Source organism: Phoca vitulina, unplaced genomic scaffold (genome assembly GCF_004348235.1).
Source record: "Phoca vitulina isolate PV1807 unplaced genomic scaffold, GSC_HSeal_1.0 scaffold56, whole genome shotgun sequence".
Lineage (NCBI taxonomy): Eukaryota > Metazoa > Chordata > Mammalia > Carnivora > Phocidae > Phoca > Phoca vitulina.
In genome coordinates, this window is record NW_022589759.1 from 4,517,516 (window position 1) to 4,544,694 (window position 27,179).

A 27,179-nucleotide genomic window follows, 5' to 3' on the forward strand; every position below is an offset into this window, starting at 1 on the left:
AAGACCGTTAATTTCCCCGGTGTTGCCGTTCCATCCCGGGCGTTGGAGTCGGGCTGTAGTTGGCCGGCTCCCTCGTGGCACGTGGGTCGGCCGAGCGTCCCGCGCAGGTCCAAGTCCTCGACGAGCACAGCGGGGCCTGGGCCACGTAAGCGCGCGCGCCGCCGGGACGGCGGGGGGCTGGGGTCCCCCGGCCGGGAGCGGAGCTCGGGCTTGGCCTTTGCGCGGGTCCGCGGGCGCCACGCTTTGTGACTTTGGGACAGATCGCCCCACAGCTGCACGGAGGGTCGTCAGCTCCTACCTCACGGAGCGGGGGGACCCCACAAATGCAAAGCGTGGCGGCAGCTGTCCCGCACACAGAGCGGTTCCCGCGGGGCCTCTGCGGTGGTCGGGGGCTCCACCAGCGCCCTCTGCCTGCCTGGTTTTGTTTGAGGCTCATTCACTTCTGGGTTTGTTCTTTCAATTTTTATGTACTAATTGTTGCAACGGAGCAAATACCGAGGCCCTGGGAAGAAATGAAGTCCCTTTCCCATGGGGACTGTTAGAGCAGTTTGGAATCAGAGAGTTTCATCTTTAAATAATCACACGCTGCAGTGCGTGCTCTGGGGGAAGGGTGCGGGTGTTGGGAGGAGAGAACCTGCGGGAGGCTTGCGGTCTGAAAATCTGAAGGATGAGTAGGATTTTGTAGTTGGATGGGGAGGGTGCTGGCGTTCATTCTAAGCGGAGAGATGGTTTGCAGTGAAAAGTATGGTGAGGAAATCCCAAAGGAGGTCAGTGTGATTGGAGCTCAGGCGCAAGAGAGGAGCTAGAGGTGAGCTGGAGCCGCTTGTTTGGAGACATGCGCACGCTGGTTTATCAGGGCTGCAGCCACCGCTGGGAGGTGTGGGTGCTCATAACCGCCGTCAGGACCGTGCGTCCTGTGGTAGCCAGTGTTTCGCGCAAGGATTCACTGAGCACTTCCTGGATTCGTGCCACTGCCCTCTCCTGTTATGGGAAAGAGAGTGAGAGCTGCAGCCGGACGCCAGGAACTCGGGAATGAATCAGATACAGTCCCTGCCTTAGGAGAGCTCCCAGTCTCAGGAAAGAGATAAGGCTGTACATGGAGACCGCAATTAGAGCGAGGCTGATGTGCCATAAGATGCACCTGTTCGTTCATTGAGAAGCATTACTGGCTTTTACTGCGTGGCGGGTATTTTGCGCGGTGCTGAGAGTACGTGGATGTGTGCAGGTCACAGAATAAATCAGCCAAATTCAGTGGCAGTTCCAAGGGAAAAGATTGTTGTTTACCAAGGCTAATGCTGGTGTTTGCTTGTGGATGCCTGGGAGTGGAGTGGTGCAGAACTTGAGACTTTGGATTGGATGGGAGATCAAGCTGTTGGCCTTGGGGGTTTGCTGTTCCCTGAGCTTCAGTTTCCTGAACTCCAGAATAGGGAAAACAGACGAATAGAAGAGCTAGCCCATCGCTTGCAGCTGCTGGTGTTCAGAAAGTGAACCCTGCTGTTATTTTTGTGGTTAATAAAAGAAGGGGGATGGTGTGGCTGCTTATTTTTCTAGAGCAGTTTGAATTTGGCAGAACGCTTTGACGTAAATTTACTGTTATTCGACACGGGGCAGTTGCATTTTCCACAAGGTACTATGCTTGAAAGTGGGAAGACAGACGAATAAGACTCTGTCCTGGCTTTGGGGGAACTGGAGTTGGTCTTGGGAGTGTAACCTGGGGTGTAAGGTGCATAGTCTACCAACGAGTGATTGGAATACAGGAGAGCTACGGTAGAAGCTGCCCCCTCACCACCTGTCTGACTTCATCCCCCTCCCATTCTCCTCCCCGTTCATTCTGTGGCCTCCCAGCTGTTTCTCACACTTTCCTGCCCCAGGACTTTGGCACTTGCTGTTCATTCTGCTGGGACCCCTCGTCCCAGTTGTCTGCATGGTTCTGTTCCTCATTAGGTTCAGGCTGTGCCAAATGCCCCCTTCTGAGCGAGGCTTTCCCTGGCTTCCGCTGCCCATCACCATTGCCATCCCCTGCCTCGTGGTTGGTTGGTTGGTTGGTTGGTTTTAATATTAGTACTTATTAATATCTGGTAGTAGGCTGCATATCTATTTGTTCTTTATTATCTATTTTCTGAAATAAAATATGAGATATAGTCCTGTTAGGGCAGTTTTTACTCTCCCAGGAACCCTGGAAAGCATGCTCAGATTCAAGTTTCTGAGAAGGCGTGATGTGTGGTTCTTGTTTTCCAGGATGGACTTCCCCAGCTCCCTCCGACCCACGCTGTTCATGACTGGCCCCCTTGGTCTGAGTAATGTCCCTGACATGTCCTTCATGTGTAGCTGGAGAGACGCCCTGACCCTGCCAGAGTCACTGCCCGAGAACTCTAAGGTGAGCGCGGCGGGGAGAGCCCTGGCTGTGGCCCCTTCCTGGCCCCCCCTTCCCAGCACTCACACCAGGTGTCGGGCTCAGGTGGGGTGGCATTGGCACTAACCTGCCAAGACACAGGTGAGCCAGAATCTCCACTTGGGGTTGCCGGGGACGGCCGCTCTCCACAGAGGGTTTCCTGAGCACGGGCTGCCGCCCCTCCCTCCGTCTTCCTCTCCTGCCTTTGCTCAGCCGATGCCCACTGATGAGCCCCTGCAGTGCGCAGGGGGGCCTCATTAGGCCCCGGGAATCCAGCGTGAGGAAGTCAGAGGCATCCCCTGCCCTGTGGAACTTAGGGTTAGGGCCAGTGGGACCAAGCGACCGAAGGATAGAATCATCACCCTGTGTGATAAGAGCTCAGCCTGAGACCCAGAGGATGCTCACATAGCACAGTGCGAATGAAGCCAGGGGAGGAGAGGCCTCCTGGGACAGGAAGGACAAGGGGCTTGCCCTGGAAGCCGAAGCCATCTGGCTCCCACTTGGAGACAGGCTGCTTAAGGATGATGTCAGGCAGATGGGGGGGGGGCGGGTCCCTGGCAAGGAAGGGCTTAATGTCCATTCAGTCCTCTCTGGGAGCCCAGCTTGCTGGCGCTTGTATCCCTGAGTGTTGGAGCTGAGTGGTCTTGGGCTGGCCCAGCCCTGGGGCGTGGAGTGGCCTGTGGGCTCCCCGAGTCAGTAAGCACGAGGTCTCCTGGGTGGAAGTGAGAATCAGGTGGCACAGGGTCAGCCAGTAATGGCCCAGGGCTGGGGGCGGGGGGGGCCGCAGCTCAGAGGCACGGGCTGGCCCCAGGCCCCCAGCCCTTCTCCTAACCAGCTGTTGCCCAGGGCGAGCCTCCCCGTGCCTGCCTCCATGCTTCACCCCAGGGACTGTTGTACCAACGAGTTAGTAAGGTACGTGCTTACAAATTAAAAAGAAATGAAGAGGCACCTGGCTGCCTCAGTTGGTAGAGGATGCAGCTCTTCATATCAGGGTCGTGAGTTCAAGCCCCATGTTGGGCGTGAAGCCTACTTAAAACAAAAATTAAAAAACAAATAAAAAATTAAAAAAAGACACGTGCCAGCGCCCGCACCTGGCCTGGGACTGCACTCACTGTGTTCCTTTCGGGCTTATGTTTCCTCAGAATGAGGCGCCACACTTGGCCACAGGCCTACTCTGGGAGCCAGAGACCCCCGGACCCCTTCCTTTGCTGCCTCCTGGTCCCGGTAAGGGTCTTGGGCCCTGGGGCTGCCTTCCAAGCCATTCCCCCTGTCACTTCTGTCCCCCACCTCCCACCCAAAGGCCTTCCCTCTCCCTGCTGGTGACCTCCAGTCATCTGGGATACCTGGCCCCACTTCTGGGCCATCTCTGGTTCCCGAACAAACCCCTTCTCCAGCCTCACTCTTCCCTCAGATCCCTGGGACCCTGGGGTGACTGCCCAGGACCTGCTTTTCCGGGGAGCTTTCCCGTTCCGAAGGAAGCCCCAAGCCGTGCTGGACGTTACCGAGCAGGTGAGTAGCCCCACAGTGGGCAGTGCTGAGTGGTGGGGGCTGTGTGCGGTGACCCAGCCTCCTCTCCTGCAGCTCAGCCGCTTCCTGTGGGACCATGGGGACATAGCCTTTGCACCCCTGGGGAAGCTGATGCTGGAGAATTTCAAACTGGAGGGAGCACGGGTGAGTAACCCTTGTCCAGCCAGGAGAGGGGGCTCCCTGCTTGTTGTCGGGGTAACCGCGGGTGTGCGAGCTTGACAAGGCCTTTCCACACAGAGCCGTTCTAAGAAGAAGACAGTGGTCAGTGTGAAGAGTCTACTCCAGGACCTCGGTGGACACCAGCCCTGGGGGCAAGTGGCTAGTGAGAAAGGACGGGCTGGGAAGGCCTAGCTGAGGTGATGTGGAAGCAGCCAGGGCACTGATCCAGGGTCCCGTCAGAGTTGTTTCCTCTGCCCCATGTGGTCAGGGGCCACAGTTCCTCACACCAAACTCCAGCTCTAAGTGGAAGGGGGAATTAGATTTATGGGCTGCAGGCATGGTTGCATCTAGGTGTTCACATAATGTTACTAGGGCTCTATCTCTTTATTTTCTCCTTCACTTGGCTTTGTTTGGCTTAATTCCTGGACATACTGTTCCTAAGCGGCAGTGAGATGGCTTATGATCTCAAGGAAGAAGCTAGTGTTTTTCCTGAGGCACCAGCAAAAGCCCTGGGAAGGGTGTGGTTGGTGTGGCCTTTGTGTCTGGCTCCTCCATGAGCCGATCACTGCGGCCAGAGGCAACCTATGACCACCCTAGCAGCAGGGACTAGGGTGGAATCATTTCCCAAAGGAAGAAATTCTAGGTTGATAAAAAAAATGCATCTACTGGCCTGGCCTGTCTTGGGATGGGACCTAGTCCTCCTCTCGGTCACCGTCACCACCTGATCCTCCTGCCGTTCCCTCGTCCCCAGCTGCCCCTGGGCCTTCCTCAGCTACCGACAGCGCCGGTTCTCCATCGTCGGGGGCCCCGTCCTGGGCAAGTCAGTGGCCAGCCTCCTGGGGGAGCTGCTGCACGAGGAGCTGGCCATGCGGTGGGAGCAACTGCTCCTGGACGACGCATTCACCGGGGGCGCTCTGGCCTGGGTGCCCGGGGGGACACCGCAGGTGGGACAGTTGGTCTACCCTGTGGGAGGTGCTCTAGACACGCTCTGTATCCTTTCGTAGGGGGCAGGAGGGGGTGGAGGAGGCTCCCTCTGGTGGAGGAGGTGCTCTCGGCGTGGTCCAGGAGAAAGGCAGGATGTTGGGGGACTTGCAGTGACTGGAGCTCATAGACTTGTCCTTAGCCAGAGGCCCAGGTTTCCAAGAGGTCAGTCTGCCCCCAGGCGGTGACCCTCAGGCTCTCGGGGACCCTGGCCACATCCAGCTCCGAGGACCTGTCCGGCAGGTGGTGACCCGCACTGTGCAAGGGGAATGTGAGTCCCCTGGACGCCTCCCTCCCCCTCTGCCTCCCTCCCTCCCTGACTGACTTGCTACCTAACTCTGACCCTCTCCATCCCACAGCCCTGCTGGCTGTCCGCTCTGACTACCACTGTGCCCTGTGGAAGGTCAGCAAGCAGGGGCAAGCTGCGCCTCTCCAGGTGCTGCAGGTCGGGAAGGGGGCCACAGGGATCAGCCTCAGGTGAGGGGCTCGGTCAGGCTGGTGTGCGCGGAGCTGGGCATGGGAACGGGGAGGGGGGGATCCGCTGACCTTGCTTGTGCCCTGTAGCCCTCACCTGCCTGGGGAGCTGGCTGTCTGCAGCCGTTCCGGAGCCGTCTGTCTGTGGACCCCCCAGGATGGGTAATGCCCCTTTCCTGTGAAAATCCTCCACCGCTATAAACAGCTCCCCCCGAACCCCAGTCCGTGCTCCCCATGCAACGTGTCCTGGACCCCGGCCCCCCCGACATCAGCCCAACATGGCTGGCCTATCTCCCCAAGGCTGCAGCAAGTCTACAAGGACCCTGAGACCCTTGTGTTCTGTGACCCCTCTCCCTGGCGTTGGGCAGACTTCACCGCTCATCCCCGGGTGCTGACTGTGGGGGACCGCACTGGAGTGAAAATTATTGACACTCAGGTGAGCGGAGGGGACCGTCCTAGGCATAGCAGTGGGACAGAGCAGATACGGGGCCGGGGATCTTCCCCAGAGGGCATGGAGAGCGGCAGGGCCATGAGCCTTGCCCGCCTGTGGGGGGACTGGCGGGGGTCTTGGCACAGCCCCGGGCTGTGGGAGGGCTGACCTGGGTTTCTCCCCCAGGGCCCACCCGGCTGTGGTCTGCTGCTTTTCCGTGGGGGGGCAGAAGCAGCATGCCGGAAAGGGGAACGGGTCCTGCTGAGCCAGTATCTGGGGGAGTGCGGCGCCGAGCCTCGACTGCCCACACTGCAGCTCATCTGTACCCAGGTGAGCAGCGCCCTCCCCTCCTCTCCCCTGCACACTGTCAGAGGGGACAACTCAGGCAAGACGGGCACTGGGAGACCCTGAGGAGTCTGGGGTTGGGCTGCGCTAATGGGCGGGTGGTTAAGGCCGCACGGGGAGGGGCCCCTGAGCGGAGCTTTAAGGGGGCCCCACGGGGAAGGAGGAGAGGCATGGGGTGTCGGGGAGCGGTCTGTGCGAAGTGGGCCAGTTTCCCTGTGCGCTGAGGAGAAGGGGAGGCGGTCTGAGGGTCTGCTCCCCACCCCCACCAGGAGCCTGGGGGTGTTGCCGCTGTGCCTCGGACACAGGTTCCGGGGTTGGACGGGGTCGGGGAAGGCCTGGGGCAGGCCAGGGGGGTTCTGTGTCACCAGACGGCTCTGTACCTCTCCTGAGAGTCACTCCCATGACCGGGAAATGCCCCCCATGGGGTGCTACATGGTGGGGACGGGGGTGGGGGTGTCAGGGCGGTCATGGTGCCGGGACAACTCGGGCTTGAACTCCCCTTGAGAGCCACACACAGCAACTTGTCCCATCGGACACTTTCCTCATGCCTCAGTCACGGCCCCCTTCGGTCGTGGTCTCCCCACACACACACGCCCGCGCACCCACCCTCATCGTGGCCTTCCTTGGTTGCTACAACCCCCCTGCTTTGTTCTCCCCTCGGTGCTGCCCCCCCTCAGTCACAGCCCCCCCCCCTACAACCCCCCATTCAGCCCCATTGTAGCATCCTTCAGTCTGGCCTTGTCCCCACCACACGTCTCCCCCTTCACAGCCCTCCCCCTGCCCTGTCTCGTCCCCCCGCCCCAGTCAGGTTCTTCCTCAGTCACAGCCCTGCGTCTTGCTTCTTGTCGTCTTGTTTCCTGTCGCCCCCAGTTCTCGCTCTACCTGGTGGACGAGCGCCTCCCCTTGGTGCCCATGCTGAAGTGGGACCACGACCTCCCCTCGGCTCCCCTGTGGGCCCAGCTGCTGCCCCCGCCCTGCCCCGGCTACCCCCAGCCGCTGCTCCTGGGGGGCCAGGGCGGGCACCTGCAGCTGCTGCACCTCGCAGGTAAGAGTCGGGCAAGGGCGGGAGGCGGGCAGGAAGACGGGCAGGGCCTCAGCCGTCTTTCCTTCCTCCAGGAGAGGGGGCCTCTGCACCCCGGCTGGCGGGGCCCCCCCAGTCTCTCCCTTCCAGCAGCGACTCCCTCTCCGCGTTCCCCCTGCTGGAGCCCAAGAGTCAGTGGCGTCTGCAGGAGCGTCTGAAAGCGCCAACCATAGGTGCGCTGGGGCCAGGGGAAGGAGTCGAGGGGGGGCACTCCGCTGGGCCTTGGCATCACTGTCACTCCCCTCTCCAGGGCTGGCTGCCACCATCCCATCGTCGGCTTCCAAGCCAGTCCTATCGCTCTTCCAGCTCTCGGCGGCTGGGGATGTCTTCCACCAGCACCTCCACCTCCAGGCAGACCCCGGGCCTCACTCCCGTGCCCCCACAGCTTCCTGGACTCCCCAGGCCACTGCCTGCTGCAGCCGGTGGCTGAAGGCCCTGCTGGACGTGCCCCCGACCCCGCCCGTGTGGGCAGCACCCACCTTCTCCCACCGCCGTCTGCTAGGCTGCATGGAACAGAGGAAGGTGGAGCAAAAGGGGCCGGAGGGTCTCCGAGCGGCCATGGCCGCAGGGCGGCTGCTGCGGCAGAAGGACCTGGGCTCGCTCCCCTCCGCGGGGCCGCCCCCCGCCCCCGAGCCGGGCCCTGAGGATGAGCTCAGTGCACGTTTGGAGGCAGCCTGGGAAGGCCGGATGGCTGCCTGGTGGGAGAGGCAGCAGGGCAGGAGCTCGGGGCCCGGCAGACAGCCCAAGCGGCGCAAGCGCCGGACTCAGCTGTCCAGTACTTTCTCCTCGCTCAGCGGCCGCCTGGACCTCTCAGACGCCACCAGCCCCCCTCACAGCCCAGACCGGGCGTCCCCTGAGGCCAGGCCTCGGCCACCAGTGACCCCGCCCTCCCAGGAGTCGACTCAGGAGCTGTGGGCTCGGGGGGTCCCCTCGGAGCGGCAGCAGACTCTCCGCGACTACATGGCCAGGCTGCCGCTCCGAGGGGACACCCCACGAGGTGTCTGCTCACCCCTCTCCGGGACCTCCAGCATCCGGGCCACGCCCTCCAGGCCCCAGACCCTGCAGGATGGCACGGCCGAGCTGCCGCCACGAAGGAACACCCGGAGAGGAGCCGCTGTGTCCTCCTCCCAGACCTCCAGGCAGCAGGCGCTGCGGAAGAAGCCCCGCATGGGCTTCTGAGGGCCCGGGGAAGCTGCTCCCCCAGCCCCCGGGAGCCCTTCATCCTGGGCCTGCTGCGCCTTCCGTGGTTGGAAGCTGGGGAGTGAAAAGAGCACAGGCTCCAGGGCGCAGGCCTTTCTGCTTCCGGAGCGGCGGGGACAGCAACACTTGTTTCTCCTACTTGCGCTTTTGCTAGAAGATCATTCCAGAGGGCACGTTGAGAAGGCCCCAGTGGGCCTGTCCTGAAGGTCCGTGTCCTTGGGATTCCCTCCGGGGGGCGGGGGGCTGCACCGCACAGGAGCCGGGCCTGCCGCGTCCCCCACCCGCCCTCCGGACGCCGGGGTGATGTAAGGGCGCCCGCGGGCAGTCCGCAGCTGCTGGGGCTGCTGTTTGTGTTTGTTAAGCAGTTTCTGCCGTGATCCAGTGTTTTGTAGAGGGAGACGCTTTGGCCCCACGTTTCGGGAGAGAATAAACTTGGCAGCTGAACGGGGCTTGGCGTGATCGGTTTCTCAGGCCGCAGCGCCCCCTCCTGCCGCTTGTGATGTGTGATGCCTGAATTCACTTCCCTGAGCGTGTGGCTCTGTGGAAGATTTTGTCCCCCTCCGGGGAAAACAGCCCCCCAGAACGTCACAGGACACCAGGATCTGATGTAGATTTCTCATCACGGGAAGAGCGGTACCTGGTTAAAGGAATCACATGGGACTCGCGGGGATGTGAAATACTCCAGTAACACCGACTCACTATGCTAAATGTCTGTAATGCTCAGGACGCAGCCGAGGCCACAGAGAGCAGCAGCACGGCCGGCGCACGGGGCTGAGCAGCAGGTGCACGCGGCAGCCGAGGCGCCCAGCGCTCTCAGGAACTGCGACTCTTTGGAAGGAAGGGGAGCCCAGCCAGGGGGGTGACCTGTACCCACAGGGGGCCCTAGCTGCCGGCTTGCTGTCCCCGTTAGCCTAGGGGCAGGAGGGCCACCCTGGGGTTCAGTCCAAGCCAAATTCAATGTCCTCCCTGTCTTCTCCCGCCTCGGGTTTGGCAAGCTCCGTCTCAGGCTGCACCTCATTCTCGTCGGTGGCCTCACCTGAAGAGTTAGGAGAGAAGGTAGCTGTGTTCTCGGGACCTTTGTCAGCCCCTCACGTCCCCCTGCATGCGGGCCTCGAGTCAGGCGCGCAGCTGGTGTTGGGAAAGAAGCCTGGCTACCGGCTAGTGTGGCCTAGGAAGCGCCTGGGCTCAGCAGAGGCCCAGCGACTAACTTGTCACCGCGCCCCACCCTGTTTGCTCGTTACCTGTGAACACTGCCCTGCTTCCCCCACACGTGCCTCTCCCTGGCCATGTGTGTGGCCCCCAGTACCAGGCCAGGGCGATCGGTCAGCTGGTGACTTGTCGCACCCAGCCAGGTGCTCTGGCCGCCCCCTGCCCAGTGGGCCTCCCTTCCCCGCCAGCAGCACCCCGCTCAGCATTCACCCCATCCTCCACCCTCAGGCCAGCAGTCACCCTCATTTTGTCCCACACTCCCTGTCGTCGTGTCACCGGAGCTCACCCTTCCTCAGAAGCCTGGGTCTGGAGATCCAGGCCGAGGGTCAGGCGGTGTGGACGGGGGTGAGAACAGGTTCCCGAGCCCCGCCGAGACCCACGTGGCCATCCTCGGCCCAGGCCAGCAAGCAGCCGTGAGCAGGGACACGATCTACAGTGGTCTCCGTGGTCTGTTGTGAGTGGCCTCCAACCCGTCGGCTGCTCCCCTGGGGTTGGATAGCGGCAGTTCCTTCCCCCCATCTAAGCCTGGGCCCCTGTGGTCTCAAAAGTAGGGTCGTGGTACCTGGGAGAGAGGCTGGAAGTAGGTCAGTGTCCCCATCCGCACTGGAAGGGGGTGGTGTGCCGTCCTGCTGGCAGGTTGGGGGCATCGGTGGCTGGCCTGAAGCTTCCTCGCTGGGGAGCTCCTGGATCAGCGGGCGTGGGGACTGGGTGTCTCCCCTCGGCGTTTCCGAGTCCCTCTCGGCTGCTGCTTTACATATATCGGTGAAGGGTGTCTCGGCCTTCCTCGCCGGGTCCCTGGGGATTGCGAATATGTTTGAAAGGGCGTCTGGGGTGTCCTCTGGCACTGGGAGTGAGGAGTAGTCCAGTTCAGGGTCACTGTCATCACTCAAGCTTGAGATGGTTATAATCTTTGGAAAGCGCATCTGTTAAGAGAAAAAAGATGTGTGAACGTTTCTGCTTTCACGATAGTCACTGTAGAATGCCCTGTGCTGACACTGCTTTTTTATTGATCGTCAGATATTCCGCTGTCATGTACAAGAAAGGCCTGAGAGAGCCCCACACTCTGCCCTTGGGACGTGAGACCTCGGGACTGATGCCCCTTGGCCAAATTCCCGAGCCCCCGAAGGGGTGGTGAGCTCTCCAGCAGGGCTCCTCTCCGGCCCTCCGTCGGGGGTCCAGCCACACTCCCCTCGCCCGCTCTGCGCCTGCCGCCCCAGCACCCTCCTGGGCTTCCAGGTCCGCTCCGCTCGGAGCCTCGGCCTCCGGCTGGCATGCACCCCATGGGACGTAGCCCCCTTGCAGAGGAGTCCTCCACGGACACTGTGGGCTCGTGTGTGCTTCCTTCCTTGGCGATGGGCTCGGGCCCAGAGATGGTGTCTTACACTGTCCTCGCAGTGCCGGTCTGTGCGGGAGAACCCCCATCCTGCCTCGGACACTCTCCTCCCCTTCCCCGTCTGTGTGTCGCTGCGGGACAGGCATTCCGAAAATGAACACCTCCCACGTCAGAAGGACGGAAGGTTGTTCCCAGGTACTCATGTACGATGAGCAGGTGTTAAAAATCAGGGCCAGATGTGTGTTCAGGAAGACCCAAGGGCTGAACCGTAAGACCTGACGCGAGTGAGCAGCTGCACTGGCTTCGGAGAGGGGAGACCCGGGGGTGCAGGGGTGCACGAAGGAGCCGTGCTTTGTGAGTAGCAGGACCGGAGTGACAGTGACATAGGGCTGACTGGGGACGCGGGGCTGATGACCTCGTTCCGGCCTTCCGGAGGCTCGCCTGAGTCAGCATCTTCCAAGTCGGGGAGGTCCTGCAAGAACAAACCAGTCCCTGTCACCCGGCGGCAGGCACAGGGTCGCGCGAGCCGGGGGCGTGTGTAAGCCGAGTGTGCAGGAAGGACCCGAAGCCGTCAGGCAGGCCGTGCACGCTCAGCGCACACGCAGCGCCAGCCCGTACCAGGGTACCTGGACCTCAGCGATGACAGAGGTCGGCAGGAATGCCTTTGTCATCAGAGACCCAGCCAGCGCATGGGGGGGGCGGGGGGGGGGGCAGACAATGGGGCCCAAGCCAGAGGCGCGGCCTAGGACTCTGTGGTGTAATGTGAGTGTGGTTCGGGCCTCCCCACGACCGGGGCGGGGCGCGGCGTGGGGGGCTCTCCTGTCATGGGTTTGTGTCACAGCCACCAGGCCAGGACACGAGGCAGGCAGACAGCGTGCGGTTGGATGGAGGGGCGCTGGGGCACGCTGCCTCGCTTGGCATTCCTGCCCCTCCAGGCTTGGCTGTGGAGCCTCGGGCAAGTTACTTGGCCTCTCTGTTCCTCAGTCTCGTCTGTGAAGGGGGGATGGCGATGGTACCTACCGCCTCTTAGACTTACTGGAAGGTTCAGTCAATCAAAACATGATCAGCCTAGAACAGTGCCAGGCAGAATGAGCACCGTAAGCCCTACTGGTCGTCCCGGACATAGCTGGTTCTCCCTCCCCAGTGTTTCTTACCACATGTGGGCTCCGAGAGCTAGAAGCCCGCTCTGAACACGGACTGCTCGGTGCGAGTCTTACTGAGCCGCGTGAAATCGCGCAGCTTACCAGGGAAGTGGGCAGCGGCAGGCAAAGCTGTGGGCCGTCCTTCCCGGGGCCCTGAGTGAGCCCCAGCTGCCCACTGGCCATGAGGCTGGGGAGGTGACAGATGCCTCCCCACTCCTCGCCCCCCCAAGCACGCTTCCTGGGGGTGGCGAGGAAATGTGTGAACTCCCATGGTACCCGCTCCTGCGACAGTTCCCAAATGGGAAGGGCTGGGAGGAGCGGAGGAAGCCCAAGCGGCAGGAGGCCAGACAGCTGGCCGTGGTCCCGTTCTCGCCAGTTCGGTAGAAGGCTCTCTGGACAGAGTTGCTTTGCCGTGTGACTTTGGGGAAAACGAATCCAGTTTTGCAGAGGGAGCTGGAGGGGGACACCGGGGCCAGCATCGCTCAGTCTCGAAGGTGCACATGTATGAACACCCGGGAGATCGTGTTACAGGGCCGGTCTGGCCTGAGGGTCTCGGGGATGCCAGGCCCGTTGACCACGGAGCACACTTTGGTGAGTGCGGATTTGGAGGGTTTCTGTGTGATCTGATACCAACTGTGAAGCAGACCCCTCTGTGCAGACGCAGCTATTTACGTACGTCGATGAAGAACTTCTCCTCCACCTCCGGTTTGACGGTCTCCAGATCTTCGTCGGCACCCAGTTCTGTGTCTGCTGCACCCCCCTCGGCCACAGTCTGCGGGGCCGGTTCTAAGACAACAACACAGAGTTATTCACCTTGGGGTGAGTTTTCTGCGCAGTGGTCAGGCTGACAGGCCCAAGAGTGGAGGGAGGCCAGCCCCTGGGACAGAAGCCGGGAGAATCCCCCGGTTAGGACAGGGTTCTGTCTTAGAAGAAAGGAGAGGGCGAGGAGAGAGCTACCCTCTGGCTGGAACTTGGCTGTGACTCCGACAAGATGAAAGTACCAGCCAGGGAGCAGGTGGAATGCGCAGGTGCCAGGAAAAGGCCTGGTTCGTGGGCAAGGAAATAAAGGTCCCCTGGGGAGGTGGAGGGGAGGCAGGCTGGAGAGTCCAGGGCCGCAGCCTGGCCCAGGAGGGGCTGAGCCCACCACCCGCGGGGACCGCCTGTCCCTGGTGGTGGCGCGAGTGTCAGGGAGGCCCAGTAAATAACGAAGGGATGGGGCGCCTGGGTGGCTGAGTCGGTGAAGCATCTACCTTGTCAAGGAAGTGGCTGGGTCCGTTTGTTCCCTAAAAACGATCTGCTTAGGCTTTGTTTTGGGAAAAGGTAAAGCAAGGAAGAGATGAACAATTATTGGGGGCATGGCTGACGTACGTCATTCAATCCATGGCAGAGACTTTTCATTTCACAGAGGCTGAAACAGGCTCCCAGAGGTTTTGGGGTTTGCCTGAGGTCACTCAGCTGATGGGAGGGGTTGGACGTGGCTTTGACCTCAGGATATCTGTCTAGAACCCGCACTGCCTGGCCTCTCCACAGGGTGTCCTAGTGAGACACCTGTGTGGTTCTCGGACCATGTTGGGGACCACCAGACGGCAGCCAAAGGCCTTCTAGGGAGAGTGCAAAGAGGTGGGAGACATTGTGATTTCCACGATGGTGCACGTGCTCTCTTTGCCCTGAGATGCCGACTTCCGCACAGGGTTGGGGAGGTGACTCAGGCACCGAGTCCCGACTCGCTTCTCCGCGAGCTGGCACTGACTCCTGATTGCATGAGGAGGTCCCAGACTTTGCACAGAAAATGCAGAAGAGCTGTTCACGTCGGTTAGCTCCTCGTTCCCCCCACCCCCCACCTATGAGGAAAGACAGTCCAATGTGGGAAAGGCAAACGGAAAGTAATTTTTTAAATAGAAGGTTTTTGTTTGTAGATTCGCCTTTCTTGGGGCTGAGTCATTTGAATCCAAGTGGAAGAAGCTCAGTTCAGCCCCTCGGGCCCCCCGACACCCAGAGGGGTGAGCTCAGGAGGGGCAGAGCAGAGGCCAGGGCGGGCGGAGCGAGGATGAATGAGGGTGGTCTCTGCAGGCAGTGCTCTCCCCAGTCCCCCCGTCCGCTGTCCACCATGCGCTCGCTCTCCACTTGGAGCAAGTTACCTCACCCCTCTGAGCCTCTGTTTCCACTTGCATGAGATGGGGCCACACAAGACCAGCCTGGGAACCTCTGGTCATCACCGCGCACCATGCATGTCGGGTAAACAGAGCTGGCGGTGTCCCGCTCCAGACCACCAGCTCCTCTTCAAAGGCGCCCTCCGTCCGTTCGGGGCGGCAGAGGCTGCGGTCCCTCTCCGGCCACTCTGCTCCCACGCCGGGGGCAGCTGCCAAGCAAGGGCTCCCGGGAGGGGCGAGCGTGCAGGGGAGTGCGCGTGCCACCCGCTCAGCAGCGGCTCCCTACCTTCGTGGGCGGCCGGCCTCAGGGCCTCCTCCAGGCGCAGCCCCCCCGGCGCCGGACCTTCGCTCTCTCCGCCGACCTCCACCAGCAGCTCCTCCTTGGCCTCGAAGCTCTCCCTGACAAACAGCTCCATTTTCTGCCGCCTCGCCCCCTCCTCACGAGGCTCTTCCTTCCCTGGCACGTTGGCATCCGCGTTCTTGCTCTCCTCCGGCGCCGGCTCCTCCCCTGAACAGGAGAAGTCCAAGGGTGAGCCAGGAAATGGTCTGGGAGGGCAGGGGGCTCAGGGCGTCTCTCAGGGACACACAGCGAGCTGCTGGGGGCGAGCTCGAGGACACAGCGAAGGGGTCCGTCAAAGTGTGCGCTGAGCACCGAGGAAGGAGCGCTCAGTGTCCATGGGGCGGGGGGTGGGGGGAGGGCTCAGCACATTCGTCTAGTGGCACAGGACACGCGTAAAGACCGTGCAGGGGGCTCTTAGGAGATGTACACGGGAGCATTGGGGCTTATGGGCCTTGACGTCTACCTTGACTTTGAAGTGTCTTGCAGAACAGGAGTGTGCATGCGTGTGTGTGTGTGTGCGCGCGTGTGTGTGTGTCTGTGCGTGTGTGTGTGTGTGTGTGAGAAAATGTTGAACACCATCCAATCTAAGCGGACACAATACAGCTGTTTGTTTTACTATGCTTTAAGCTTTTCTGAAACTTTGAAAAATACTAAAATAAAAAGCTTAGAACAGGAAAAATGCTATAGGAGAATGTCTACTTTATGGAAAATATATTATGCTAATTTAAAACAATAGGCAGAAAGCAATATGGTTATGCCATTGTTCTGTAAAAAATCCATAAATGTTACATGCATGGGGAAAAGCCAGGAAATGCTCATACTAAATGCTGAGTGGTTCTTGTGCAATTGTTATTACTGGTGCTTTCTCGTTTTCTATGTGTGGTTGCATTCACATTTTGTAATTAGGTGAGAAACACTAAATGTCATTTAAAAATACACATGGAGACTCCAGGACCTCTACTGGGTATAAGATGAGGAAGGGGGTTCTTATTAAGGTGGTCTGAGGACTGTCCCTAGGATCCTGTGCCGGGCTTGGACCAACGCAGACCCAGGATTCACTCTCTCCCTAGAAGCCTTTACCAAATGTCGGCCAGCAGCATCGGGTGTGGGCAGGTGAGTCTGAGTTCTGGATTTGGGGTAGTAGACTGGGGAGGCAGCGGGGGGGTCATTTACCCATAACCGGGGAGTAAACTGTCTTGAAACTGGGTGAGAGAGGGCAAGGCAGGGAGACAGGTTCTGAGATCCTGGAATAGACCAGCTGGGCCGAGAGCATTTCCCAGGCCTCCCTGGTCCTGCCGAGCCAGGAATCGGGTGATCCGAACCTTTCGAGAGTTTGGCGGGTTCCATACAGCTGCCCAGACTGTCAGCTCTCGTCGGAGCTAACCAGAGGGGGCACCTCTGTGCCACAGAGAAGGTGTGCTGCTACCATCCCAAGTTCACAGAACTGAGTTGTCGAGGTGGGTCATTGAAAGAAATGAAGTACTGATCATGTGATCACCTGGAGGAACCCCAAAGCACCAGGCCAGGTGAGAGAAGCCAGACGCAAAGGTCCCGTCTAGCGGAGAGCGCCATGTATATGAAGCATCCAGAGACACGGGTGGTTGTCGGGGGCTGGGGGCGGACAGCGTGGGGGGTCACTGCTCACCGGCACAGGGTTTTATTCTGGGGTGATGACAGTGTTTGGAAGTAGACAGAGGTGATGGTTGCTCCACGCGGTGATCGTACCACAGCAAAATGGCTAATTGTATGTTATGTCAATTTCATGTCAATTAAAAAAACGGTCCAGGGCCTCCATGTTTTTCCACGGCGATTCTCTGGCACCAGGGCTACAGCAATCTGCCTGGCCCCCCGGCATAGGCCACCTTGCCCCCACATGAGCCACCAAGCTCATGCCCCTAGCATCACTTCACGGCCCATGGCCTCCTGTCACCTGCCATGGCAGGGCTGGTTTTCAAGGCCCTTCTTGATGTGATGTCGTCCAACCCAGTAACCTTACTTGATTTCCCAGTTTACAACTGAATTCCAAACACGGGCATCTGGTTCTCCTCTGCACCTCCCCAGGGAAACTGCGGGCTCCTCAGAGGAGCGGAACCCTGCGCTCTCCCTGTTGGCGTGTGGGACAATGTCTGCGTGCTTGGTCCTCAGGCGAGGAAGGACGTGGGCCTGACGTGTGTGTGCCAAAACCTACTTCTTTATCCCCCCACCGCCCCCCACCACATGGGCAGAGACAACTTTCTGTGTGCAGACAAATGGTGGATTTAAAGGAGCAGTAGTAGGAACAGAAAACCTTAATAACCGTGTGACTGACATACGGGAGGAAGGCACAGACCGCGGCCCTGGTCTAGATGCTGGCTGGTGTTAGTCCCGTCGGTGGCCCTATGAGGGGTCAGCATGAAATCAGTACACCCCCACACTGCCTTGATAGGAATTCATAATATTCCTTTGTGGTAGATGGAATAATGGCCCCACAAAGGTGTCCGCATCCTAATCCCAGAACCTGTCAATATGTGACCTCACGTAGTAAAAGGCACTTTGCAGAAGAGATTAAGGACCCTGAGATGGGGCGATGATCCTAGATTATCCGGGTGGGCTCAGTGGCCCCACATGGATCCTTAAGGGAGGGGGGAGGGGCGTCAGAGCTGGAGAGAGATTTGAAGGTCCTGCACAGGAAGGTGGAGGGGCCACAGGCCCAGGGACGTGGGCCCCTCTAGAAGCTCCCCGGGAGTTTCCAAAAGGAACACAACCCTGCCCATACCTTGATTTTAGCCCCGTGAGACCCATGTCAGACTTTTGACCTACAAAACTGTGATGATAAATGTGTTGTTTTAAGCCCCTAAATTTACAGTAATTTGTTAGGATAGTCCTAGAAAACTAATACATCATTTATTTTGGAAAACTGAGGCTATTTGAACAGAACTGCGCTTCCATCCCTGAAAGTGGATTGAAACTGCCGATTAATGCTGGGGCTCTTCCCAACCCTTGGCAGGTGGGTGAGGCCGCATGCGCATGGATCCTCACATGTGTGTGAATGAATGGTCAGAAATAAATCCCCAGGATGAAAGAGCAAGTTCACCAGCCCAGAATTCTAGTCTAAACGGAGCCCTGGGTGCTGCTCCCATCCCGAGCGCCTACCTTCCTCCCGGCTGGCTTTCTGCCGCCTTCTCTCTTCCGCCCGCCGCTTGATCATCGCTAGGGCCTCGATGCTGTCCTCCATCTTCTTCCGCTCTCGGCTCTCCCACTGCTCTCTCTCCTCTTTCTCAGCTGCAAGCCCGCCCCTGGCCCAGGCCTCCGCACAGGCTCTGTGGATGAGGACAAAGAAACAGAAACTGGGGAGATTTGAATGTTCACAGGTTAAAAGTAAATTCAAAACAGACTGTCTCACCAAACTCGCTCATTTCCCCCAAACCAAACTGAAGGCACACGGGACATGTGGCCACAAGGATACCGGTTAATACATGCACACCTCCCCCCTTAATGGTTTGCGGAGCCTTCTCCACGTGATGCCAACAGCACCAGCGATAAAAGGAAAAATAGAGAAGTCGGACTCAAGAACACCATAAACAAAGTAAAAAGACAACCCACGGAGTGTGGGAAGGTGTCTGCAGACCATACACCTACTGAGGGACGTGTATATAGAATACATAAAGAACTTCCATGACTCATGACTACAAAGACAACACAATCTAAAAATGGAGGAAGTTTAAAAGAATGGAAGGAGAAACCACGGACTGGGAGAAAATATTTACAGGAAAGATAACTGATAAATGGTTTATATCCAAAACAATTATGAAGTGTCCCCCCCCCCAAAAAAAAACACAAAATTAAAAAAAAAAAAGGCGGGAAATGACCTAGACCCCTCACCAAAGAAGACAGGCAGGTGGCAAAGCAGCTCGGCATGCTCTGACATGGGGGAACTGTGGGTTACAGCAGTGAGGTACCACATCACGCCTGTTAGAACGGCTGAAATCCGAAACCCTGCCACCAGACGCTGGCGAGGACGTGGCCACTCCTCCTACTGGGAACGCAGGCCCGTGCAGCCAGCCGGGAAAGAGCCTAGCCGCTACGGAGCTACATGAAATCTTCCCCTTCCCAGCCGGTGTCGTGCTCCCAAGTGTCTGCTCGATGGAGCTGAAAACAAATGTCCATACAAAAGCCTGCACGTGAATATTCGTAGCAGCACCCTTCACAATAGCCCCAAGTGGAAACAACCCCAGACTCCATCAGCTGACAGCTAAACAAAACTTGGGGTTTCCAAATGGAATATTCTTTTGGGACGTTATTTTGGAATGAGTTACTGATACACACGACAATGTGTGCGAACCTTGAAACTATCACGCTGAGTGAAAGAAGCCAATCACACAAGACCACATATTGTAGGATTCCATTGATAAGAAGCATCCAGAACAGAAAAAAACCATAGAGATAGGGGCTGGCAGAGGGGGGAATGAGGAATATCAGCTAATGAGTAAGGGTTACTCTTTTGGGGCAATAAAAATATTTTAGAATTGATGTGGTGGTGGTTGCACAACTCTGTGAATATACTAGAAACCACTGAGTTGCACACTTTAAGAGGGAACACTGTCCTAGGGGCTGGGGATACAGCAGGTAACGTAAGAGATGACAAAACTCGCTCTGTTCGAGCTGCCTTTTTATGGGGACAGACAGACCCTAAAGAAGGAAACAACTATGTCAGAGGCTGATGTGTCCAAAGAAAAGAAATCCGGTTAAAGAGACACCAGGTGGAAAAGGTGCTCCTGAGTTAAGGGGTGGGTCAGGGAGGGCTCTGAGGTGACAGGTGAGCAGACACCTGCAAACACCTGTGAGGAGCTCCCCAGGCAGGGAGAACAGCGAGTGGCTGATGTGGGACAGCTAGGGATGGGAGGAACGAGAACTCAAAGCCAGGTGAGTCCGACCCCTGAACGAGAGCAGCAGCGCCACGCAAGGGGGCCGGCTCTTAGCCCTGTTCCCACGTTCCTGCGGCTCAGCACCGCCCCTGGATGAGGCTCAGAATCCTTAGCTGCAGCCCCTCCCACTGGTTCACTCCTGATCCCCGTACCTCTCAGATCCCACCTGTTACTCACAAGCACCCTGTGGTCATATTGTCCCCACTTTCCAGATGAGGAACGTGAGGCTGGGGAGGTTAGCGAGTCCATCCAAGAGAACAGAACTCAGGGCTGCAGGGCTGGGCTTCAAAGTCATCACCTAGGCTCTGCTTGGTGTCCCCCCCTCACCCCCAGGGCTGGGTGCACCTCCCCCCACCCCGACTTCCTAGAAGCAGGTGGTCTTGTTTTCTCACCCGGTTGGAGTAGAGGCTCTCACTTCTATTTGAAATAGTTGTTAGTTTGATTTAACTTTGTGAATTCAAAAGCATATTACCAGCTACACTGCTTCTTAAATGTCGTGTACTTTAAAGTTTACATTGCACTTCCCTTCAAGCAGCCCATTTACTGAGGTTTTATTCTAAGGTAGAAGGAAGAGCGACCTAAATTAACAATACAGATATAAACGTAGTGACAATCCACAAGGCAGGCCCGGGTTCAGTATTCTTAATAGAAAGAAGAGCTCCTACGAGCCCATAACAAAAGGACCTCCAAAAGGAAACTGGAAGGAAGTTCTAAATGGGGTGCTCACAGAGGAAGAGATCCACCTGCCTGACAAACATGGTAAGAGCCCCCAACCTCATCAGTTACCCCCAAAATAAGATGAGATACAATCTTCACTCATCATTTCACCTGGCAAAGATTTCTTTTACGTGGCTATGTCTGATGAGGTCATGAACTGTTACAAACTTTCTAGAAAACAATCAGAAAATATTTACAAGCACCTTTAAAAAGGCTCAAACCGCAGTCTTTAATCCAATAATACAACACTTAGAATTCCACCCTAAGGAAATCAGCAGTGAGGTCAGAGACTTACGTGCAAGGATAGTTATCAGAGGATTATGAAAAAAAAATCTATGACTAAGTGCTCAAAAATAGGGAATTTCTTATAAACAATGATGTAACCATGAAACTTGTTTCCTAAGAACATCTAACGATGTGTGAAAATGCTCACAAGTCAGAAATGTGTACAAGTTTACTATTAAGCGTGCTCAACAATGACATATGAAAATGTGATCCAAAGGCTTCTTTCCTCCTTACCTGTCCTTTGGGAAAACCGGTCTGTCATCCAGGTACGTTAAATGTTTTAGTCGAACGGTGACCGTCTTTCGATAATTAGCGATGTGCCTGATAACAGGGTTTCCCATCAAATTCAGTACGCGCTGGAAGCAGACAGGCAGAACCAGACTGGTTAATAAAACATGGGTGTGATTCAAATAGTTTACATGTGCTGTGCTCTGGGAGTCCATAAATAAGACACCTGTGATGACTCATCAGGGAAGCCAGAAGGTTCTGGCTCTTCACCTCCTGATGACTTATCAGGGAAGCCAGAAGGTTTTCCTTGCTTTCGTGCATTCAGACCTGTCCTGATAATGGAGCAGCCCTTTCTGGTACTTGAACTCCAGACCTGAAATCTCACCGTCCTTCCAGAACAATCTCAGAAAACACATCCGAAGTCCTGTCCAACTCAGCAAGGACATTATTTTGCTCACCCAAGCTCTTTTGCTGACATTAACCTCATTTTAATTGATTGTTTTCTCTCCTTCCCAGCCAGGACCCATTTTAAGAAAGCGTACACAGCAGCTGGGGGGACAGGAAGCAGGGATGGGGAAAGGATGGAAGGCGCCCACTCGCCAGGCTCATGCATCTGCTGGATGTCGTTGGGAGCCTTGTAGCATCCCCTGTCCTTAAACCCCGCCTCCTCCTTTCCCGCCTGTGACACTCAGAAGTGGGCAGCCAAGGCGACATGTGGGAGACACATTTAAGACTAGTTTGCCTGAACTCATGAAAGAGTTTTGTGTCTAAAGTGGTCTGGAGAAAACAAATACACTGCAAACTAGTTTAGTTTAGCATTCCCCAAACTTCATTCTGGTGGTATTTTCCCTGCAGGGCTAGGGGAGTGGGGTGGGGGTGCACTATACACCCCAGGGCAGGCACTAAAGGACCAAAGGGCTGCATTGTGGGTGGAGGACTTAACAGCAATCACAAAACAGGGCGCCTGTGTGGCTCACTTGGTTAAGCGTCCAATTCCTGATTTTGGCTCAGGTCGTGATCTCAGCGTCATGGGATCAAGTCCCATATTGGGCTCCGTGCTCAGCGGGGAGTCTGCTGGGGATTCCCTCTCTCTCCCTCCGTCTAACCCTCCCCCTATTCTCTCTCTCTCAAATAAATAAATCTTCAAAAAAAAAAAAAAAAAAAAGGCAATCACCCAGGCACCTGGGTGGCTCAGTTGATTAAGCGTCTGCCTTTGGCTCAGGTCATGATCCTGGAGTCCCAGGGTCGAGTCCCGCATCGGGCTCCCTGCTCAGCAGGGAGTCTGCTTCTCCTTCTAACCCTCTCCCCTCTCATGCTGTCTCTCACTCTCTCTCTCAAATAAGTAAAATCTTAAAAAAAAAAAAAAAGCAATCACAAAACAACTGTAAGGCAGACTGCTTTTGTCTTGGACTGAACTGTGTCCCCCTTCCCCAAATTCATATGTTTGATTTCTAACCCCAGCACCTCAGAATGTGGCTGCATTTGGAGACGGGGCCTTTAAAGAGGTGATTCAGATTACGTGCAGTCATCGGGATGGGCCCTGGTCCAGCCTGACTGGTGTCCTTAGAACAGGGGGCTGGGACACAGACACGCAGAGGAGACAATGAGAGGACACGGGACATGGGGAGAGGCCAGCCATCTGCAGGCCACAGAGAGGCGCCTCGGGAGAAACCGATCCCTGCCCCACCCCCGACCCTGTGATCCTGAGCCACTTCTACCCTCTAGAATCATGAGAAAATAAATTTCTGTTGTTTAAGCCATCCAGTCTGTGGTACTTCATTACGGCAGTTAAGCGAAAAGAAAACAAAAAAGTGTTGTATGATACAGCTTTATCTTATCACCGTTCGCTGGTAATTCTAAACTAGTCCTCGTTCCCAATCTATTCAGAACAGTATTCCCGAACTATGGTTTGCTTACTATTTTTCTTAAAATAGACTCACTTTTCCCTTACACATCCATACCCTAAGCAGTAAACAGTGAACTCGGGGTTTTGGGGTGCTATTTTGAACATGTTCCCCAGAGCACATGACAACACGTGCACACGAGAAAGCAAGGAAGCCATCAAGGGCTACCGCAGTTGAGTCAAAGGGACACGGGAAGGGGTGGCCTGGAGGGGTTGCCACAGGCCGGAAGATGGGACCATCTGAATGTCCAAAATTAAAATGACAGCAAGGGTTAAATCATATCAAATACTGCATACATACACCCACGAGTTCATAATGACACAATGGAAGGAAAAACCGTCCCTTGTCACCATTAGCGGTTGCTAGGTTCTCGGCTCCTTTCTCTGAAAATCCAGGAATAAAAAAGAAAGAGCCAAACCATCCTCACGCCCCTTGCTGTGTGAACTATATATTGGGGAAGCACTAGGTGACGAGGGCGTTCCTCGTGGGAGAAGCGCTCCAGCTAATGAATGAGGCAGGAGCGGGAGGGCAGGACAGTGGCCACCGTGTGGCTCCTGAAGGAACGACTCATGAGGCGACTGCTCCAGGACTGGAGGGAGGGATGGGGCTCTGTCCTGGCTGCAGCAGGCGGACGACCCCGGGGCCCCATCACGCTGTCTTCAAGTCACAGACGAGGGAGGCAAGCAGACATCACAGGCCCTGCGACGAGACGCAGCGGCACTCCTCCCAGGAGAACACTGAACCTGGACGGGAGCAAGCCTCCACCTCCACCGGCATCGTGCAAGAAACATGGGTCCAGCAGAACAGGTTACAGGACGCCACGGGGATGCAATCAACCAAATCCAGCATGTGGCAGAGTCAGGGGAGGGGGGACCCATCAGGGGAAGAAGTGCTTATCTGCCCGAGGTCTGTGGGTGAAATGACACGGTGTCTGGCATTAAGGTACTCCAGCTAAAGACCCCAAGAGGACAGGCGGGATGAAGGACGAAGGCCAGAGGGAAGGAGGGGAGGGGGTGTGTGTGGGGGCCGGGGGGGGGGGAGAGAAATTCATTCTCTAAAGAAGGCAGGTTTTACCAAATCAGGCATGCTCTCCAGGACGCTCAGGATTTCTGGATCACTCAGCTTATTGTGGGAAAGGTCAAGGACGCAAAGTTTCAAACACTCCTTTAGATGCTGAATGTCTTGCACAGTCTCTAAGTGATTGTGGGCCATCTGGAGCGTGTTCAGGACCGGCAGGCAGGCTGCAAGGTGGAGGTCAGAAGTAAGTAACAAGGGTCTGAACACCTTTTAGGACCTCCCCTAGGGGAAAATGGTGGGCATAATGGCATCAAGACCCCTCGTGGGGCATCTTACAGAGGTTTTCAATGGTCTTGATGTAATTGTTGCTCAGGTTAAGAGCATCCAGTTTCTGCAGAGGTTCTAAGTTCTCGATTTTATGGAGCAAGTTCACTTGCAAGAAGAGACAGCGCAGTTCGGTTTGGGCCTCCAGGTTTTCGATCTTCTGTATTCCATTGCACTCCAGCCAGAGACAGCGCAGCCCCGTGTACTCTTCCAAGTTCTCGATGCGAGCAAAACCTGGGGAGAAGGGGGGCGCCTGGGTGGCTCAGTTGTTGGGCGTCTGCCTTCGGCTCAGGTCATGATCCCAGCGTCCTGGGATCGAGCCCCACATTGGGCTCCCTGCTCCGCGGGAAGCCTGCTTCTCCCTCTCCCACTCCCCCTGCTTGTGTTCCCTCTCTCACTGTGTCTCTCTCTGTCAAATAAATAAATAAAAATCTTCAAAAAAATTAAAAAAAAAAAAAACCTAGGGAGAAGGAAGGGGACATCGGATAAGCTCCTCCACACACATGAGGCTTGGGGTCACCCATTATTGACTACCTGCCGGCCAGCCACACCTCCTTCCTCTATCGACCCCACTGCCACTTTTCTTTGATGAGCATTCCTCTGCTGACATTACCCGCCCCCCCCCCCCCCCCCCCCCCCCCCCCCCCCCTTTTTCTTTGAGGACCCTCCCCCTCCTGCCATCCCCCCCCCCCCCCCCCCAAGACTCCCTGGGCAGCCAAGCAGAGTCAGAGCAATCCACTCTGCACCGGTCACACTTAGTCAAGCGGGGCCAACTGTGATGAACCCTGGGAGGTTTTGCTGGCTTCACTGGAGAGAGGCAGTCTTTCTGCTGGAATGCCAGCGCTGTAGGGTGGAGCCTAGAGCTGCAGCGGCCACCTGCCCTTCATGGCTGGGAGTGGGTGGAGGTGAGGGGTGACCTGCCTCAAATGAACCAAAGGAAAGCAGGGCCAAGCCAAGGGAAGAGGCAGCCCAGCGAAGCAATGCCATGAGCACGGGGGTCTGGCTAAGCCTGAAGCGAGGGCAAACCATGGGTTTTTTTGTTTTTTGTTTTTTGTTTTAAGATTTTATTTGAATGAGAAAGAGAGAGAGAGAGAACACAAGCGGGGGGGGGGGGGGCAGAAGGAGAGGGAGAAGCAGGATCCCTGCTGAGCAGGGAGCCCAACCTGGGGGAGCCCGACCTGGGGCTCGATCCTAGGACCCCGGGGTCACAACAGACCTGAGCCGAAGGCAGACACTTAACTGCTGAGCCATCCAGGTGCCCTTAAACTGTGGGTTTTGTTCTATTTTTCAGTTTTAGGAGCCAAATTTAAGGTTAGGAAAACAAATGCTCTTTACTTTGGTAACTCATCATCAGTCTGTAATTCATGGTTCATCTGCTATTACCAAAGCCTTTGAAAAGTTATTTATTTTGTTACCTGAAAAAATTTTGATTAAAAAGTTACAGTATCCCTGTTGAGCCGGAATGACCCAGCTAAGCCATTCCCTGGGTCCCAGGCCTCAGAAACAGTACCAGGTAATAAATTTGTTTTAGGTTGCTAGGTTTGGGGGCGATTTGGTCCGGGGCAGCAGGAGATTATATGGGCACATCTCCCTCCTAGCTCTTCTACCTTCTGACTCTCTCCACTAAGTCTGACTCGTGGGGTCCTCTTCTTCCCACCTCTTAAATATCAGGTCCCCTGGGATCCGCCCTGCTAAGTCGTCCCAGGCACCACGACACTTCCCCATTGGGTGCAGAATTTTGGAGGGGGCAATGTGGAGGCGAAGAGACCAGTTAGGAGTCCTTGCATTTCCTTAAGGTATGTGTGCTGCTGGTGCTCTTCGTGGGCCTCTGTGGCACAGCATGGCTCACAGTGGCTGCCCCAGCCCCCAGGACACCCACGACATCTTGACCATATGCGTCTCTGCATCTTCAGCACTATGCACAGAAGACATTTACTGACTAAATAAGGAACACACAGAGGACCTATGAAGCAGGTCAGCCACCCCGAACCCAGAGGAAGCGGAAGCTGTCCCTCCTCTTCGTCATTCCTGGAACTACCCGGGTCTACGAACCCCAGCTGAGGTTTACATGTGACCCTGCACGCCAAGCCCAGGCCCCCAAGGATGCCACTGTTCATGCTTCTCCAATCTGGGAGGCACCGACCACCCTCCTCTTTCAAGACATGTTCTGTCCAAGCAAAGTGTTCGCCGCTAGATTGCTGGCTTGAAAAATTTATAAGTCCTTCAGAAAATATAAATAAAGGATATCAACATGTTCCCTTCGTATCCGTATAGTCAGTGGCCCCCTTTATAAGCCCAGTCAGGGAAGACATGTCAAGGAAATATTATTGCTTTTCTACAAATCTTTACTAAACTCTGAAATTTCTCCTTAAATGTACTTTGAGAACTCCAGAGGATCCCAGCAAGAAATTTCTTACACTGCTAGAGGCTTCCCCCTGACGTGAGATACCTCTACCAGGTCCTTACCTTTAAAGTGTAAATACAGTGTGTCATTCAATGCTGGGGTAATATAAAGCTTGTGTTGCTTGCAGAGTTTTTGCAGAAAACTTTTAGTCATTCTGTTAAGTGAACAAGAAATTTGTTGCAATTTGTCAGTTGCGAAATACATTCCAAAAATTCTTTGCCACAACCATTTCTTCCTCAAATTTCAAAATATCCTACATGACTGATAACTTTTCATTTTTTGCCTGATAAACTATTTTAAGTTCTTTTTTTGTATACCTTTCAGGGCCTCATCCAATATCATTACTTTCAGCATTCTTAAAAATTGCAATGTATGTTCTAATAAAAATACTTTTAATAGTGTCATCAAGAACTACTGATGTGGGGCGCCTGGGTGGCTCAGTCGTTAAGCGTCTGCCTTCGGCTCAGGTCATGATCCCAGGGTCCTGGGATCGAGCCCCGCATCGGGCTCCCTGCTCAGCGGGAAGCCTGCTTCTCCCTCTCTCACTCCCCCTGCTTGTGTTCCATCTCTCCCTCTTTCTGTCTTTCAAATAAATAAAAAAAAAAAAAAAAAAAAAAAAAAAAAAAAAAAAAA

At 56.2% G+C, this 27,179-nt stretch overlaps 2 protein-coding genes across 7 annotated transcripts in view; one reads left to right on the forward strand and one right to left on the reverse strand.

The window, feature by feature from the left end:
• On the forward strand, positions 1–9,513 carry TAF1C (TATA-box binding protein associated factor, RNA polymerase I subunit C). Of its 6 annotated transcripts, none has more exons than XM_032389928.1 (15): positions 1–145; positions 2,239–2,377; positions 3,535–3,616; positions 3,804–3,901; positions 3,974–4,063; positions 4,157–4,230; positions 4,830–5,068; positions 5,190–5,330; positions 5,419–5,536; positions 5,624–5,695; positions 5,834–5,969; positions 6,150–6,293; positions 7,179–7,353; positions 7,425–7,562; positions 7,640–9,507. In XM_032389928.1, the coding sequence occupies exons 2-15, from the start codon at positions 2,240–2,242 to the stop codon at positions 8,566–8,568; spliced, it is 2,574 nt and encodes an 857-aa protein (XP_032245819.1). In that variant the 5' UTR covers positions 1–145; position 2,239; the 3' UTR covers positions 8,569–9,507. The 6 variants fall into 6 exon arrangements, with proteins under 6 accessions (XP_032245819.1, XP_032245820.1, XP_032245821.1 ...); XM_032389929.1 differs by having other exon boundaries at positions 5,214–5,330; XM_032389930.1 differs by lacking the exon at positions 5,624–5,695 and having other exon boundaries at positions 7,640–9,509.
• The window catches only part of DNAAF1 (dynein axonemal assembly factor 1), a 20,169-nt gene continuing 2,490 nt past the window's right edge, over positions 9,501–27,179 (reverse strand). Inside the window, exons 3-12 of the mRNA XM_032389934.1 lie at positions 26,609–26,700; positions 24,155–24,376; positions 23,876–24,042; positions 20,904–21,025; positions 17,896–18,062; positions 14,710–14,931; positions 12,950–13,059; positions 11,547–11,603; positions 10,361–10,721; positions 9,501–9,625 (exon numbers count right to left, since the gene is read on the reverse strand). Coding sequence (XP_032245825.1) covers positions 9,528–9,625; positions 10,361–10,721; positions 11,547–11,603; positions 12,950–13,059; positions 14,710–14,931; positions 17,896–18,062; positions 20,904–21,025; positions 23,876–24,042; positions 24,155–24,376; positions 26,609–26,700 — 1,618 coding nt within the window. The 3' untranslated portion in view covers positions 9,501–9,527. The remainder of the gene's footprint in view (positions 9,626–10,360; positions 10,722–11,546; positions 11,604–12,949; positions 13,060–14,709; positions 14,932–17,895; positions 18,063–20,903; positions 21,026–23,875; positions 24,043–24,154; positions 24,377–26,608; positions 26,701–27,179) is intronic.